The 18,548-nt window shown below is 45.0% G+C and overlaps 1 protein-coding gene across 3 annotated transcripts in view; it reads right to left on the bottom strand.

Moving 5' to 3' along the window:
* Positions 1 to 201: 201 nt before the first annotated feature.
* Positions 202 to 18,548, bottom strand: part of LTK (leukocyte receptor tyrosine kinase) — a 99,879-nt gene continuing 81,532 nt past the window's right edge. For all 3 annotated transcript variants that reach the window (XM_083449749.1, XM_083449748.1, XM_083449747.1), the window contains 8 exons: positions 17,832 to 17,896; positions 12,519 to 12,648; positions 12,069 to 12,166; positions 9,086 to 9,178; positions 7,445 to 7,546; positions 6,656 to 6,790; positions 5,956 to 6,046; positions 202 to 4,723 (listed from right to left, as the gene is read on the bottom strand). In XM_083449749.1, the coding sequence (XP_083305875.1) occupies positions 3,971 to 4,723; positions 5,956 to 6,046; positions 6,656 to 6,790; positions 7,445 to 7,546; positions 9,086 to 9,178; positions 12,069 to 12,166; positions 12,519 to 12,648; positions 17,832 to 17,896 (1,467 nt within the window). In that variant the 3' untranslated portion in view covers positions 202 to 3,970. The remainder of the gene's footprint in view (positions 4,724 to 5,955; positions 6,047 to 6,655; positions 6,791 to 7,444; positions 7,547 to 9,085; positions 9,179 to 12,068; positions 12,167 to 12,518; positions 12,649 to 17,831; positions 17,897 to 18,548) is intronic.

The following is an 18,548-nucleotide window of genomic DNA, read 5'->3' as shown; positions in this document are numbered from 1 at the left end:
GTGACAGCCATTTTGAGTTGGCATACACAGCACTTGTAGTACATTAGTACTGGGATCTCTCTTTCTCTCTCTTAACCAAAAAAGCTCTGTATTACCTATTTCCCCCCAATGAGGGGCACAAACAAGCTGACTGTTTATTTAACAGAGATATTCTATTTTCCTTCTAACCATTGAGTAGTGGACAACAGAAGACCAAACAGCTGTGTTAGGATGTCTTTATTTATGTGTTGCAAATATAGAAGTATACGCTTTTATCTGATTTCAAATTGCATAGAAGCAGGCATGTGGTTTACATATTTACAGTGACCCCCAAAGGGCAAGATGGCAAGCTGTGTGTGCTGCCATTCTTTGAGGTAATCGCAGATCAAAAGCAATTTGTGTAAGTATAAAAGCGTGAAGAGTGTCAAAGCTCTCTTAGCGCCATCATAGAAAACTCTTTGTTTGGATTGTTTGTGCCAGTGTGGAAAAGGCAAGGGAGGAAATGGGATCGATCACTGCCCAATTTAAAGGAAAGCTGGGTTTTTCAGCCTAGCAAGAGGCAGAACAGAGTGAGAGAGAATAGCACAAGTCGAGGGGAAATTAGTAGAAAAGGAAGTGACCTGCTTGGGATGAATCAAGATGCAACCAGGCATACCTCACAAGAATTGCATTTTGGGGTTGGGTTGGGGACGCGGGTGGCACTGTGGGTTAAACCACAGAGCATAGGACTTGCCAGTCAGAAGGGCGGCAGTTTGACGGGGTGAGCTCCCGTTGCTCGGTCCCTGCTCCTGCCAACCTAGCAGTTTGAAAGCACGTCAAAGTCCAAGTAGATAAATAGGTACCGCTCCAGCGAGAAGGTAAACGGCGTTTCTGTGCGCCGCTCTTGCCAGAAACGGCTCAGTTATGCTGGCCACATGACCCGGAAGCTGTACGCCGGCTCCCTTGGCCATTAAAGCAAGATCAGCGCCGCAACCCCAGAGTCAGCCACGACTGGACCTAATGGTCAGGGGTCCCTTTACCTTTACCTGGGGAGGCACTAACAATTTTAATTCATTTTGTTGTTGGTATCTTTGTTACAAAGTCCCTCCTCTAGCAAACGGTGCCAATACAAAGTCTATATACTTGTATCACACAGATATAACATGGAAACCACGTGAGCTATTTTCCCAAAAGAACAGTACTAAAGGAATTCTTGGAAAACAATTGAGTTAAACTAAGGAGAAAAGAACTGTAAAGCTAGGCTTTGAGAGTGCTCTCTACTTTTGTACCATCAGTTTGTTCTCTCGCTCACTCAATCACACGTGCCACCTGCTATCATGTGACTGAAATCTTTTTTGTTGACGGATGCATTTGGGTCTGATTCAATTCTAAGAGTCCCATGGAAATGTGCCCATTCGTGTCAACGAGGATGGTGCAAGATCATGACATCTATGATTAAAATGGCATGCAAATATACATATGATTTATATTACCTATCAAATTATAAGGAAGTAAATAGGTGAAACGACCTTAGCGTAATGCGATGTTTGAGAACCACCCAAAGGAAAAAAAAGCTGAGCCAAACATGAAGAATCTGCCTTTTGTAGTTTTGGAAAGCTTCGCACAAAATAGGTACAGCAAAGCTGTTCCCCCGCCCCTTGGTCTGAAAAACTATCACATCATCGTAATAAGAGACTAAAAGTTCTGAAGTTCAGTCCTATTGATTTCAGTGGCCCTTGTTTCCTCTAAGTGTGCTTAAAATTATAAACAAAATGTTCACAGAGTTTGGATTAACAGGGCTGCTATTTCTGTGAGGGAAAAGGTCAAAGAGGCACACAGTCAGTTCTGATAAGCAGGATAACAGACAAAGTGATTAGGGGCCCTTTTGTGGACCCAGTTCCCTGGGCTGATTTGCAGAAATGTCATGGCTTTTTGCTGCAGGTTAGTTTAAGGTCAGGAGAAAAGGCATTGTGTAGTAGCAAGGATTTTGTCTTTCTGTGACCTGTACTTGTGAAGTAATTAATGACTTCCCATCTCCTAGAGCTTTCCAAACTGTTAGCTGCAGTGTGTAGGTGTGTCACACAACTGCTCCCTGTGCTCCTCCAGGGACTGTAAAGCAGTTAGTTTAACCTCCTGTTTGTTAGGAAAACTGAATTACTGTGTCACGATTACAAATTGATGCATGTCTAAAAAGGTGTGTCACCAACATGAAAAGATTGGAAATTCTGCTGTACACAGTTTTCATTTGGTAATTATAGTGTGGAAATGCATATTTTCTTCATGAATGTGATTTCTGTCAATACAAGTTCGTTTTTCAAATGGTCTACACTAAATGATGTTTGGAACAGGTAGCAGAAAGGGATTGAAGAAAGCGATCATTCTATATACCACCTGCTGACACTAAATAAACAAGTGAATGATAAGACTATTTTTATCTACAGAAAAAGCCTGTACCAAACAACTTATTATCATTATCATTATTTTTTTGCTGGTGTGACATGGAAAACTTTTTCAGCTCTCTACTTCCCCACTTCCCTGCCAGTTGGCCTAGTCATCTGTCGCAGCAGAAATTGAGCACATGCACTGAAAACGGGTCTTCTCATGCATTCTGTGGCCAGTTTTGTGTACATGTTTTGGGTGAGTTGATCTCTATGAAAGACCTGAAGGTAGTATAGATTAAGTCAATGAGAGGACATGGGCAACTTCCTTTCAGAGGACGTAGTTCCCTAAACATGTCTCAAACATCTCTCTCTGAAGGATATTTTACATTGGGCAAAACACTACCTGCATTTCAAATGTGTGAGACGCACAAGCATTCACGACACTCAATGAGAGCTCTGAATGACACTTATGTGGGGTGCTTTCTTGTGTAAAAGGGGTTATGTGTCCCTGAATTAACTTGTGCAATAGTGGGCCTTTCTAATTCAGCAGCTCTCATTATATCCTGCGATAGACCAACTTGGTTTCCAACTCACCTCTCCTCAGTTTACCTCACCAATGCTGAGTCTGTATACCTACCTCTAGAAGCTATTTTGTATATATGACCTGAACAAACACCAGCTTTTTACCTATTAAGTCAGGATTCCCCTTCAGAATTAAAATACTTCTAGTTGGCCTTACTTCAAGTTAACAGCCTTTGTCACATTTCACCATAGAAGAACTTTGAATATTATATACATCTATAAAAATCGAACCCTAAATTTCCAGCTTACAAAAAAGTATTCCTACTGGAGAGTGAATTACTACCGTTGATCAGAGTTCTGCGTAAACAAAGTCCATTAAAAGGAAATGTCCAGTTCATTGCAGACAAAACAGGCTAACTCCTGAGACTCCACAGTCAGGCATCAATAACTGAACTAGTTAGTTTCTGTGGTGCGAAGCAACTTCTTTCAGTAATGAAAAAAATATGGTCTCAACCACTTGTTTCTTTAGTTTTCTCAGTTTCTAATGCTCTTCCCGAAGAATGCAATTGTGATCTGCTCCCTTCTTAACTTTGGCTCTGTTTCCTTGCGTAGACTCCTCTCTGTCTTTGTTATTCTTACTACATGTTTTCAGCTACTGAGTCCAAGGCAAACCCAGCTGGTTTTATTTCCTGCTTGGTTGTGAGTGGTGAGTCAGCTGGAAACCACATTTTGCAGACCACCGCCCTACATAGGTTGCTCACGGTTCTGCCATATGAACCCACCTAGTTCATATGAGGGAAGAGACCATTTTTCAGGGAGGCGATTGGGTGAATGTGAACACCTCCATGGACCACTGGACCCTGAACCATTCATTGCAACAGTAGCTTCATTGCATCCTGCAGCCACCACCATTGACACCAGTAGGTTGGAGCCAACCAGCCTCAAGTACTCATTGGGCATGTGCTGGAGGCCAGAGCAAGCAAGACAACATTAATTCATCTGTTCCTAGAACAGGGAGGGAAGAAGACTGGGGAGGGGAGGACTTTTTTATTGTTCTTGCAGACACGGCCCCAGGGTGGAGGCCCAACTCTTTGAAAAAGTGTTCCATGTTACACAGGCGTAACACTCAGGTCATCAGATAAGGAGAGACCAGAGTCTCTCTCTCTTGAGGTTTTTTCTGGCTTAAAGGAAAGCTTGCCGTCTCTGTGCAGGCTGGCACTCCTCAAAACTGTGGTTGGCTCCACTGCCAGAGGCAAAGACCTGCCTGTTTCGCAGCAGAGATCATCGTAAGCGTAGTTCACATTGCCACATGGGAAATTCTGCAGCTTCACCAGTTCAATCCCTCCAATATCGATGTGAGGAGAGTGATTCTGGCTTGGACATGAAGGCGATGCCCGAGAACTAGGGGAGGAACTGCAGTTCCCATCAAACCCCGAATCTTCCCGCTCTTGCGTTGTGTTGAGTTTGGAGCTGGGTTGGCAAACACCCTCCAGGACCCAGGATCCGTAAGTTGGGTTCCAAAGGTTTTTGGTTTTATTCTTCAGCTTGTACGCTGGCTGGCTGGCAGACTCCAGTTTCTGCATCTGGGTCCCATTGCTGGAATCACTGGAGGAAGGCGTGCCAGCTCCTCTGGCTATCCAGTTACCAAGGTTCTCCACCAGCAGCTCCTGTGGACACTGCCCATATTTGTTCCCTGAATCATGGTCTTCCAATGTTATGAAGTTCATCTGCGGGGTAAGGGGAGGATTCCCCAGCAAAGGAACCTTCCCTGTGGAACTGTTTGGATGCAACATAGTGCTTCCTTCATCCTCTGGTGTTGGGCTGCATTCAATGGGCAGCTCTGTATTGATCACATCAGGGTCCTGAAAGACAAGCAAGGATAGTGAACTTCCTAAATACTGTCACTTTGACCTATACATACGCTAACATGCTTACAAGACCAAACCAGACATCACCAACAGATACAGAGGGTAGGATTTGCGTCCAGTGAATGCAACAATCTTTGCTTCTGCAGTGAAACTTCCACATTCTCCTCCCGCTGTGCATGCCCTGCTCCCTTCCCCAAATCTGCCCCAGATGGTTGGGGAAACTCCTAGAACAGATTTGGGAAGCACATGGAGGAAAGAGGGAGAACATATTGTTACACAAGCAGAAATCCTTGCACTGGGTTTGTTTTGTTTTGTTTTTGCAGTGGGATGATCACATAGCACCATGCTGGATAGAACCATCAGGCACTCGGGACATCAACACTCTGTCAACCTAGTACACTGACTAGCAGGAGCTGTCCAGGGTGCCTCCCAGTCCTACTTAGAGATGTGGGGATTGAACCTTATGGTACCACCTGCTTGAAAGGAAGATGCTCTGCCCATGGAGCTGTATATTAAATCTGGAAAAGCCAGAGACTAGAGAAATGGTAGTGTGGGTGGTTGACCCCTTTGTTGCCTGCTGCTTCCTCAGTGGTGGAGAGAAGTGATCCTTCCCTTTTGGCTGCAGCCACTTGTGGCACTGGATGCTGCTTTGTAAAGGTAAAGGTACCCCTGCCCGTACGGGCCAGTCTTGACAGACTCTAGGGTTGTGCGCCCATCTCACTCAAAGAGGCCGCGGGCCAGCGCTGTCCGAAGACACTTCCGGGTCACGTGGCCAGCGTGACATCGCTGCTCTGGCGTTTACCTTCTCGCTAGTAAGCGGTCCCTATTTATCTACTTGCACCCAGGGGTGCTTTCGAACTGCTAGGTTGGCAGGCGCTGGGACCGAACAGCGGGAGCGCACCCCGCCGCGGGGATTCGAACCGCCGACCTTTCGATCGGCAAGCCCTAGGCACTGAGGCTTTAGCCCACAGCGCCACCTGCGTCCCTGGATGCTGCTTTGAAAGGCCCCTAAATGTTCAGTAGCACAAGGGGCTGCAGTAGGAAGGGGCCTATTATTACTCACGGGTGGAGCTCAGTGGGCCTGAGGGAACAACAGACTGATCCAGTATAAGGCGTTTCCATCTGTTCAGGGGATGGGTGGGCAGGCAGGGGAGACCTGAAAGGTTATAGAAAGTACTCTGGATACCACCACCACCACCATGGAATTTCACGAGAATATTCCTGACCTGTGTGCAGTACTTGATCCTTTCCAGAATGGTGGAGAAGTTGGGTCGGTACTCGGGACTATGCTGCCAGCACTGCGTCATGATCCGGTAACTTGGAGAAGAATGGCAAAACAAAATCAACATCAGGAAGATGAAGAGGGTAAAAATTACCTAGTCCCTTTTGCACTTTAAAACCATGACTTGACTTTTGTGGGCCCTTCAGAATTAATGATTCAGGTCACAAGCAGTTCTATGTCTTTGAGGTGACCCATCTACAAAAAGCCAAAAATGGGGGGGGGGGGAGGGGGCGGTGGACTCTGTCCTACAATGGGCAAGTTCCCAGCTGGTGGAAAAACATCTGACAACAAACCATATAATATAATAGACCATTAAAAAAAAGTTATTTAAAAAGTAAGAGATGCAAGCAACTTTCACAGCAAATACAGTAAGGAATGTTCCTTGTTTTCTCTTCCTGGTACCCTCTGAAGAAGTCAGAGAGAGGCAGGTGGTGGCAGAAGGAGATAGAGGTTGGGGAGAGAACCTTCGGATGTGGGTTGGACAGGCAGGCTGCTGATCCAACCAGCCCTTTCAAAGGCATCCCTTGGGCTTTAAAAATCAGGTCTGCAAGTGCTGGATATTTTTGTTCCAGGACAAAGGCTTCCCAGTCGTGAAGCAGACAGTTCTCACTGGCCTTATTTTGTAAAAATGAAGGCATACTCACACCGGCCCTGGGCAGTTCTTGGGTGGATCCATTCTTCCCCCACTGGTGACAAACTCCAGCACTTCCTGGTTGGTTTTGCAAGGGTAAGGCATATAGCCCAGGGAGAAGATCTCCCAAAGCAGAACTCCAAAGGACCTAGCAGAGAACCAGTGAATGCAATCCATTATCCTCCAGCCAGCAGCTTAATAGTTTTAGAGTTGCAAAGCACATGGCACAATGCTGCCCTTTCCTTTGCTTCTGTGGCCTCCTTCCTCTCAAAGGAGATTGGAGAATCAGAAATGTGTTGGCAGGACCTTCTTAGGGTGGGGTGCTATCTGCCTGGTGGTCCCACACTAAAACTCCTCCCTGCTTCTCAGTCCTCAGATCAATCACTGCAAGCCTATTGCTGCTGAAATGCTCATCCGCACTTCTCCCAAGCCAGGGTTTATGCAAAGGCAACTAGTTAAATACTGTTTCCGCAGCAATAGCCCAGCACTTCCAAATAACGCTGGCCTCATGAATTCATAGGATCAGTTTCAAAATGCATACCAAGGATCTTCTCCAAAGACCATTGGTCTACCTAACTCAATAGAGGCCTCATTCACACATCACTTGAAACCTCATTTAAGCTTCAGTGTGGATTAAGGATGAATGAACAGCATGCTAGTATTCAAGGTGAAATCTCAGTGCTTTTACTTCTCCCCTGTTCCTGCTATTGTCAGAAGCTAAGCCTAGGCTTAGCCTGATGTCTGAGCCTGGGCTTGTGGTTTGTTTCCCCAAAACCAGTGGCAATGCGAAGGTATTTCTTACCAGGTGTCAGTCTTGGAGGTGAATATTCCTTCCAGGAAAGCCTCTGGAGGCATCCACTTGACTGGGAGCATGGCTCTCCCTCCTTTGCGGTAGTAGCTTGCCCTGGCAGGCCAGAGAAAAAGAAATGGGGAAGGGGAAATTAAAGCCCACAGAAGTAGCTGAGTAAGAAATGCTCCGGTTATCTCTCACTTGGACTACTGCAATGCGCTCTGTGTGGGGCTACCTTTGAAGGTGACCCGGAAACTACAACTAATCCAGAATTCAGCAGCTAGACTGGTGACTGGGGGCAGCCGCCGAGACCACATAACACCGGTCTTGAAAGACCTACATTGGCTCCCAGTACGTTTCTGAGCACAATTCAAAGTGCTGGTGTTGACCTTTAAAGCCCTAAACGGCCTCGGCCCAGTATACCTGAAGTTGCGTCTCCACCCCCATCCTTCAACCTGGACACTGAGGTCCAGCACCGAGGGCCTTCTAGCGGTTCCCTCACTGCCAGAAGCCAAGCTACAGGCAACCAGGCAGAGGGCCTTCTTGGTAGTGGCACCCGCCCTGTGGAACGCCCTCCCACCAGATGTCAAAGAGAACAACAACTACCAGACTTTTAGAAGACATCTGAAGGCAGCCCTGTTTAGGGAAGCTTTTAATGTTTGATGCATTACGGTATTTTAATATGTTGTTGGAAGCCGCCCAGAGTGGCTGGGGAAGCCCAGCCAGATGGGCGGGGTGTAAACAAATAAATTATTATTATTATTATTATTATTATTATTATTATTATTATTATTATTATTTAAAGGCCTGGTCTTCCCCACATTCCAGCGTATACACAGGAAATGCAGTTAACACAAACAAATTTGAGTTTCTTTGGAAAGGCAGGAACACACACATTTCTTCTAACTGCATAGAACACAGGGCGATCGCTGCTTTATACCGAGTCAGACCCATTGGTCAATCTCAGTATTGCCTGCACTGACTGGCAGTGGGATTTCAGGCAGGGAGTGTTTCACAGCCCTACCTGGGGACACCGAGGCTTGAACCTCAGAACTTCTACATGCAAGGCCGATGCTCTACCCCCTGAGCTACAGCCTTGCATGCTTTTTTTTGCCTTCTGTCACTCGGGGACATATTCTTGCTCTTTCTCCTACAATGAAGTGTGTCTGAGATCAAGCTACAGGAGGAGGGTTGCTTCAAGCACTGCCGTGACAGTTGTGGCTTAGGCAAGATGTGTTGAGAAAAAGAACAAGAAAACTGTGCATGGTTGCAGTTAAGAACACAAGAACAGCTCTGCTGGATCTGGCGAATGGCTCTCGTCCTGCAGTTTCCAGCAGGTAGTATTCAGAAACATACGGACCATGCTTGATGTCAGACATGCATACAGTGGTACCTCGGGTTACAGACGCTTCAGGTTACAGACTCCGCTAACCCAGAAACAGTACCTCGGGTTAAGAACTTTACTTCAGAATGCGGCGCAGCGGCAGCAGGAGGCCCATTAGCTAAAGTGGTACCTCAGATTAAGAACAGTTTCAGGTTAAGAACAGACCTCCAGAATGAATTAGGTTCTTAACCTGAGGTACCACTGTACATGGCACTGAAGGGATGTGGTAGCTTTGGCTTCCCTGCCCCCCTATTGCTTTTATATCTTACCTGTAGATATCCCGGGCCATTCCGAAGTCGCCAATTTTAGCTACTCGCCCTGGCCCAGTGCAGGTCAGAAGGCAGTTTCTTGCAGCGATATCCCTGTGAAAGGACACACAAGCTGAGGTGGAAGCCGGGGATTTTGAAGTTCAAGTGGGCACTTAAGGAAGCCATTACACAAAGCACTCACTTCTGCAAGGACGGGCCCTCCTGTACTGCTGGCAAGTTGTTTACATTTTCTTATTCAAATGCCGTTTACCATGAATGACTACTACTTGAATGACAGGGGCAAGGGAGCAAGTCTTGATCCCATTTGAAATAAAAGCTTTTAGAAAGCTGCAGGAGGACCATGACTGGTGGGACTTCTGGTTGCAGATCAAAAAGGGTCACTTATCTCTCCAAGCACTCCCTCTCCTCTTACGCCTTTTCTCACTTGAAGAAAAATGGAACAAGAAACTGAGCAACTCTCTTATTATTTTTAATGGCAGACGCAGAGATGGAGCTTGTAAGCAGGGAAACCTCTGAGATCTGCCATTTGAAGTGGCTGTTTTGCCACTTCACCCTAAGGCTAGTTCTGGTTTATGACAGATTTGTTAGGAGAGGAGGGTTTCCTGGACTGAATCTGGATACTCCTTCCCCACCCACAGTTAAATCAGCATAGGCCTCTTCACACGCTACAGTCTAGTAAGCGCATCTCTTTTATCACACTTGTTATTGTGACGTTAACATATGAGAGTGCTGGAGATGAAATAGTTAAACAGGTTACCGAATCAGAACCCAGGAGGTTGGAGTCAGAGGGACTATAAAACCAGCTCTGGGAGGGGTGAAGAGGGGGAGTTCGTTGGGAGTTGGGTGGTTGGTTGGAGTGGGAGTGAATTGGGATAGAATCTGTGGGTAGGTTGAGTTAGTGTAGCGAAATAAACTGAGTCAGGAACAGTTAGGAGCTAGGAAGACAAGTAAATATCTTGAGAGGTGGTTTAGTGAGTGAGAGCAGGTAGCGGAAGTTATAGGACTGGATAGGCACCCCATGATTGTAATTGACTGAGACTGTTTATGAAACCACACGCTTGTTAAACTGCAATAAATAAACAGAAGTTTATGTTCCAATCTAACCCTGACTGGACTCAGTATTTTACCAGGTAGGGCATGGGTGGTGGCAGCGAGAAAAAAAGTGGTGGCAGAGGGACCAATAGACGGTGAAACGTCCGGGGACCCTGTGTGATCACCACATTTATCTATCCTTTTTTTTTAAGCTACTGAAGTTGGCATCTCTAAATACAGGAGTGCTACTTGTACTGTTTTAATACAGCAATAGTCTCCTATACTTCATTTAAGGGCAAAGCTTGTTATAGATAGGCCTAGATATTCACATCTACAAATGTCTACAAACTCTAAATCAGGGGTCAGCAAACTTTTTCAGCAGGGGTCCGGTCCACTGTCCCCCAGACCTTGTGGGGGGCCGGACTATATTTTTTTTTGGGGGGGGGGGAATGAACGAATTCCTATGCCCCACAAATAACCCAGAGATGCATTTTAAATAAAATGCATTCTACTCATGTAAAAACACACTGATTCCTGGACCACCCGTGGGCTGGATTTAGAAGGCGATTGGTCCAGATCCGGGCCCCAGGCCTTAGTTTGCCTACCCATGTAATTTCAAGGATAAAAGGAAACCAGGAACATATGTTGCAACACTGCCATCTAGTGGGCAAAGATAAGATACACCGCTAGTACAGGAAGAAGGCTTCTCAAGATGAACGTTTGATACCAACGTAAGCAGGCGGCTTATACTGAGTCAGACCACTGTTATTCCTAGCCCAGAACTGTTTACTCTGACTGACTGTGGCTCTTCCTGGTCTCTGACAGGGATCTTTTCTTACCAACTACCACCTGAACCTTTTAAATGGAGATGAAAAGGGTTGAACCTGTGACTTCCAGCATACGTAAAAGTATACTTTATCACTGAGATGTGGTTCACCTTTAAAAAGTTTTCAGAAGTATAAAGGAAACTTTATACATTTATCTGTTTCCCACTGAACTTCAGTAGAAATCCCACTCGCCTGTTATACGTTTTGTCTTTGAAAATAAAAGGTGGTTCCATTGTTTAACGACATGCAAATTCGCACAATTTCCTTTGTTTTCACAAGGAAGTGAGACATACCCACGGCTAACACCTGATCCTTCAGTGGAATGAACAGGACTATCTCACGACATAACCATAACTAGCAGCCTTAGCTCATCAGCATGGAATGATCTAGGTTGCTAACGATGCACTTAGGGGGAATTAACCATTTGATAAAGATGCTGATAATGAGCTGGATGGAACTATGCAAAATGAGGCTTGCCTGGTGTCAGCCTCTGTGACATAGCTGCAAACTTTTTCCTTTTTAAAAAAGGGAAAATCCCTTATTCCGAATAGGATTCCTCGCAAGAAAAGGGAGAAGTTGACAGCTATGCTCTGTGACCATCTCTGCCTCTGTCTACATGGTTTTCGGGAATTCATTCCTCTTTCTACTTGGTATGGAATGAGTTTCAACCTGTTTTAAGGTATTATCTCAAAGACCACACTATGTCATTGCGTCAAAATCAATGTCAAATTCGAAAAACAAAGTTTCTGTTTCAGATGGCACAACTCCAATTTGCCTTTGGAGCTGTTAAGCCTATTTTATTATTGTTTAGTGTATTTATTCCCCACCCTTTTCTCCAAAGAGCCTCAAGCTCAAGGTGGTGTACATGGTTCTTCTCCTTTCTCATTTATTCCACTCACCAACCCTGTGAGGTAGGTTAGACTGAGAGGCAGGGAGTGGGTTTCATAGCCCAGTGGGGATTTGAACCCGTAGTATGCGGACGCGGGTGGCTTACTCCCTAGTCTGACAATCTTAACCACTACACCACACTGGCTTCCCTCTGAATAACACATCTATGACTCTTTGGAAAACAAGCCAAGAAATACAGCACATGGGGAATCATTATACAGGTAAGCCTCTCTTACCTATGGATGAAGTGGTTCTCCTCCAGATACTTGCAACCACAAGCAATGTCCCTGGCTATATTCAGCAGGTCCTGCATTGCCAAAGTGGATGGCTGATTCTGCCCATGAGAGAGAGAGGGAAAACAAAGATTCAATATGGGTGAGACATGGAGTGTGAGACATGGGAGTCTGGAAGGCACCAGTTTGAGTGTAGTTTTTTTACACTGAACGTTTCTGCTTCATGTCAGTTACACAACAAGGCTTTGGTCCACTCACATGATGAAGCTTATCCTCCTACCCGCCCCAATACATCTCTACTTCCTAACAGAATGAACTCCAGGAAGTCTGTAGTGAACAACTGTTTCATTCATGCTCCCTCGTGACCTGGAAATAGTCACTGGGTGGCTGGAGCTGGGCATCACCAGCAAGATCTCCAGAGCAGGGCAAGGGGAGAAGCGATGGTTTACTCACCACCCGAGGCCGGTTCTGCCGAAGGAAGCTCTTCATATCTCCACCAGCCATAAGCTCCAACAGGATGAAGCGAGGCAAGGTCTGCAGGCTCACCCCAATGCACTGCACAATATTCTGGTGATTGAACTTGCTGAACCATCAGCCACCATGGAAGCATGGAAGAGAGGAGGGGGGGGGGAATGATTTCAGTGTTAGGCAGTCACTAAGATCCTTCACTTAATACCTTCCTAAACTCTGGTAAACTGAATGTTATCAGTCTCACAACTCTAGGAAGTTTTTGGATTTTAGACCTGAGTTGCTGCAACCCACAGGTTATATAGGAAGCTACCTTGCACTGAGCCAGACAGTTGATTTTTCTAGATCAGTGATCTCTACACCAGCCTGCCTTCTCCCGGTGTTTTGGCCTACAACTCCCATGAGCCCCAGCCAGCATGGCCAAGGGTCAGGGATGATGGGAGTTGTAGTCCAAAACATATGGAAGGGTGGTCAACACCAACCAGCAACAGTCCGCCAAGATTTCAGGCAGGAGATGTGGGGCTTAGAACCTGGGACCTTCTGTATCCCAGTTATGTATACGAGGGATCTCCTTTAATGGAACTAAGGCCTTAAGCCACTAGTTTTACCGGAGAGCTACCAGTACTTCGAGAAAGGGATGGGGGAGGGCAGTGGGCCAGGCTCTCAGTGCTACTGTCCAAAGCAGTCTGCTGGCAAATCTTAAGGGCCAATGCTGTTTCCATAGACCTCTCTGTACGGGTACCCGTTGCTATCAATCAAGAGCAGGGTTTGGCCTACAGGTGGCCAGTTGCTGATCAAAGCCATTAAAGAATAAATAGAAGGAAGTTTGAGGGAATTGCTTACGCTCAGCAGGCACGATTAAGCACAAATATAGCACAAGAAATAAATTAATTGGAGTTGCGAGGTAAGTGAACTGCTTTAAAACTTACTGCCTCTATATTTGAGTGTTCCCTGTTAGAAATGTACATGCAGCTTGAAAACACACATTAGTCCATCTCACTCAGTAGACAGCAGTGACACTCCAGGTTTGCAGGCAGGAAATATTCCTGGCCCTACCTGGTGATGCTGGGGATTGGAGCCCTTGACCTTCAGCATGCAAAACAGGTGTTCTACCACTAAGCTATGACCCTTCCCCAGACCCTCTGGCAGCTTCCAGAGCATTGTGATTCAGCCGCATGCTGGCAAATTCAGGTTATGCAATTAAAATTGATTTGGGTCTCTTGTGCAACAAGCCTGCTTCCAAAAACTTGGGTTGTTTGTTTGCTTGCTTGCAGTAAGGAAAGTGATGGGAAATTAAGTGGAAGGCATGGGATGACAATCGATTGACATGATGTGATATAACCTCCCTGCAAAACTGAAAACAAATCAGAATGCACACTCAATAAACAGATTGTCTTGGAAGCCTCTGCTACGTTTTCTTCCATAATCTGAGCACTGGGCTTCTTTATATAAATCAGCTCCTGTCAGAAATCAGTGATGTTTGCAGGGAGAATTAAGAGGATGAGGTAAGAAAGAAACACACCAGAGGGCAGTGAGAGATGTTTAGGGAAGTTTTTAATGACTGATGTTTTAATGTATTTTTAATCTTTTGTTGGAAGCCGCCCAGAGTGGCTGGGGAAACCCAGCCAGATGGGCAGGGTATAAATTATTATTATTATTATTATTATTATTATTATTAAGAGGAGGTACCCGAGGAAGGGAGATGGAACAGATTGCCACAATCCTGTTTTGGACTTGACTTGTGGTATCTCTGCCAAAAAGGTTAGCACTACCTCTGTCTTAGAGGAATGCATTATGTTATTCAAGCAATAAAATGAAATTTCTTTCAATACCATCTGTGTTTTTCTGGCACCCCCAAGACAAGCACTCACAGCAAAACTTCCTTAAGAGGTAAGGCGGGGTGAGATGTGAACTTATGGTTTCCCCGTGAGTGGGAGCAGCTAACAAATCAAACAAATGTGAAATTATCTCCAGGCAGATTTTTTTAAAAAAAACCACACAAACAAAATGCATGAGCTCTCCTTTGCCCAGCCTTGTCACTCCATGTGTCAGTTTGTGAGAGAGGCAGACAGTTGGCATCTGTTTGATCCTTGTGGCTTGTTGGAGCTGGAGGGTGCGGTGGGTGGGTCAAAGGCACCCTCCCTCAACTGCCTCCAGGAGAGTTTTTATTCCAAACACAGCAATTACGGTTGATCCGCCTAGCCATAAATAACGCAATCCCTCACACTCACTTGGCACTCGGGACGTGTAAAAACCTGCAAGGCTATTGACTAAGGTGTGTCTCTCTCTTCTAGTCAAGTGGAACAAAACAAGCTGTAGTCAAGGGGAACAAACTTCGGGAATATCTATCAGGAAGAATCACCTCAGGCCCATCTTTGGGCTCACCTAGAACACAAACACCTCATGCCATGGGAAAGACAAGTTCCTACATAAGCTCTAAAGTGAGCCCTGTACTGCAAGGGTTGCCCATCTGGGGCACTCTAGATGTTGCCAAACTCCAAGGCCCATCACCCCCCCCCCCAGCCAGTATGGCCAGTGGTGAGGGTTGATGGGAGTTGCAGTCCAGCAACACCTGAAGGGGACTACATTGGTAATGCATTACCTAGTACTCCCCCCCCAAAAAAAAATGTTTAGGGGGTACTCTCATTTTGACTCAAGAGTATCACCCGGAAAGGAAATGAAGCCGCCATTGGAGGTGGTAACAATGAAACTGATCAATCACAGTGCTAGATTCCAACTCCTACTTCACACATTAAACGCTTGCTTCCGTCTGAGACTCGGGAAACACTGTGACAGGAAATGAGGCCGCCATTGGGGGTAGCAACGGAACTGACGATTCACCATGCAAGAGAAGAAACTAATATATATATATATATTTTTGTTTCTTCTCCTGTTAAGATTCACAAAATTTTAAGGAGTATGCGTCCCCCTGCGTCCCCCAGCAAAAAGCACTGGCATTACCCTGTGGCAATGCACGGACAATGTTGTGAGGAGCACCCATGCACATTCAGTAACTCCCAGACAGGCACCCATGCTAAACACAGATATTAAGGGGGCAAGGCCAATGGGGATGTGAGTGGCACATGTGCTGAGGTCCCACTGCTCCTTCATGTGATATCCCTGCATGTGAGTAAGATAACAGGGTTTCGTTTTCCTCTGTCTTGTGGCCCACTATCCCATGTCTCCTGAAAAAAGAAGCTGCTGACAGATTAGCGACTCAACAGCTTGTGTTTAGAACAGGAGTCAGCAAAGTTATTCAGCAGGGGGCCGGTCCACTGTCCCTCAGACCTTGTGGGGGGCTGGACTATATGTTCGGGGGGGAAATGAACGAATTCCTATGCCCCACAAATTACACAGCGATGCATTTTAAATAAAAGGACACATTCTACTCATGTAAAAACACGCTGATTCCCAGACCGTCCGTAGGCCCGATTTAGAAGGTGATTGGGCTGGATCTGGGCCCCAGGCCTTAGTTTGCCTACCCATGCTTTAGAACTTCTTAGCTGAACCTTGGTATACTCCTAACCTCCCTGTCTTCTTTTGTTGTTCCTGTTTCTACACTGCAATCCCAAGCATGTTTACTCAGAATTAAATCCTACTCTGTTCACTGGCGCTTACTCTGAGGTAAAGATTGGGGGGGAATGTAATGCCAGTCAGTTCCTAGGCCTCTGTCGCCTGCGAATCCTGTCCAATCCTGCTTGTTTGCCTGGCTCCTTTGCTTGTCTGCCTTGCATTTTTCTGGTCCTGTCTAAATCTGCCTCCTTGATCAATCACCACTCCGTATGTGTTGCTTATGCTCTAGTGAGCCTGACGGTCTCTGTGTTTTCAGTAATTTTAGCAAGTTGTTGTTCCACATCCAGCAATAATTTCTGTGGTATGGGTTTAGAAATTCTTTCCTGGTGAAATAATGACTTTGCTTCATACCTCAATGTAATTTTGGCTCCAAGAAAGGACCCTGTTATTTTCCTGTATGGTGCTTTAGTGCTGCTTCCTCTTTTGTATTATGGCGCTTCAATGTTCTTGTTTAACAACATTTTCATTTTCATTTGTTTTATTGTAATTTTAACTTTTTGTAAGGCAACCAAAGAACCCTAGGCAAGAAGGCTACTTCGAACTCCAAGAATAAGCCAAACCTTTAATCCTGAACTGCCAAATACAATACAAATATTATTTGTATGCTGCTAGGTTCTTTGTGCACATACAGTCTATCAGGTTGGTTGTTTTTTTTTTACATCCATTAGAAGCTCAGAGATAGGCATGCCACTAGGGTGGGACATTAGACACACTTGTGAGTCTCAAAAAGGGTATCAAAGAACATTCATTATACTGCAAGTTATTTTAGAAATTCTATATGGAATAATTAAGCTTGTTTTTAAGACATGGGTTTTTGAGGGATAGGCTAGATATCTATTTGTGCAGAATATACAATGCTGCCTGCTGCCATAAACAGAGTCAGGCTATTTGTCAGTCAAGTATAGTATACTCAACTCTTGAGGGGGGAACAATTATCCAGGGCCTCCGGCAGAGACAGGATTTTCCTGCCATCTTACACCTGATCCATTTCAATGGGACTGAACCTGAGATCGTCTTTAGGCAAAACATCATGTATTCCATCACTGTGCTGTGATGGACGGCATACCAGGAAGACTGGCCCACCTGCATCTTCCTATTGCTCCATATGCGGAAGACTGATGCTACAGAGCACATTCAGCCACTGAATGTTATTGATGAATTGGAGGCATGTGAAACTGAACAGCAATGGTTTTTACACAACGCTTTCTCAGCAGGAGCAGTCTGAGCAGTGTGAGCTTAGAAATTCAACAGGACCCTTCTTCAAGGTCCACAATCATTTGCAATGTGCATTATTCCCGGTTCCGGGGGCGGGGAGGGAACAGAGACCTGGGAAACTCAATTTCAGCAACCCTTCTAAAATATTTATCCTGGTTCACTATCTATGTATCTTGGCCCTGAATTGATTTTATGTAAGTGCTGTTGTTTTAAACTGTTTTTATATTTATCATTTTTTTATATATATGCAATTGTTTTGTGTTAGCGTTTTTATAGATGCAATTGTTTTAACTGTTTTTATATGTGGTATTATACTGCAAATCGCCTCATGGGCAAAAATGCCTCATAAATGTAAATAATAATAATAATTAAACATTCAGCACGATATGCGCCTTTTAAAGGTTTCTGCTGCTGAAAACAAAGCAAGCCGAAAATAGAGTCTCCTGAGACGTATTTTATTTTCTTAGCTATGTTTTTGTTAACTTCAAGGCAGAATTTTTTTAAACACACCTGATTATCAGTGCTTCCATTAGGAAATCCATCTCGTCTTGTTCAGAACAGATTTCTGGCAACGTCTATCGAGAAGGAGAAGAAAAAGCTGAACCCATTACAAAGAAAATAAATTCCTGGCAGGAGAAAACAAGGAGCTGGGAGAGCTGAAGTCTTTAATCAGAGCATTTCTTGTCTTCATTTTGTCCTGTGTTTTATCCTGCAAACACCCCCAAGGAACCTAACACAATTAAAATACAATAAAAAAAATCTAACAACCCTGAAAACAAATCTTAAAACACAGTATTATAACTTAGATACCCTTTGCACGCATCTGATACTTAAGCCTCATTATCTATAACAAAGTATATTATGATTCACAATAGCGTGAATTTTAGGGAACTATTCTGTGGAGTTTCTGAACAGGAATAATGGTGAGGGAAGGAGGAGGGGAATAAGGGTGGAATATTTATATTCAAGTGGGCTTTGGGAGAATTTTTATGCTCACCCACACAAAGGCTGGCTACAATCTGTCTCTGTATTATAAAAAATGGATGAAAGAAAATGATTTTGCTCCATTTCTTCTGTTAGTTCTGTATTTCAAGGGTGAACTCACTTTCTTTGCGAGGACTACTCACAAAACCCAGATGAATCTAGACAACTCCCCTGCCAGTTTCCCACTGCAAGGAAATGGAGGGACTGGTGGCAGGAGAGAGCCCAACCCAGCCCCCTTCCTTC

The sequence above is a fragment of the Podarcis tiliguerta genome, assembly GCF_965153285.1.
Source record: "Podarcis tiliguerta genome assembly, chromosome: 1".
NCBI classification, from domain to species: domain Eukaryota; kingdom Metazoa; phylum Chordata; class Lepidosauria; order Squamata; family Lacertidae; genus Podarcis; species Podarcis tiliguerta.
Note: the sequence above shows the minus strand (reverse complement) of the source record. Positions and strands in the feature narration are given on the sequence as shown.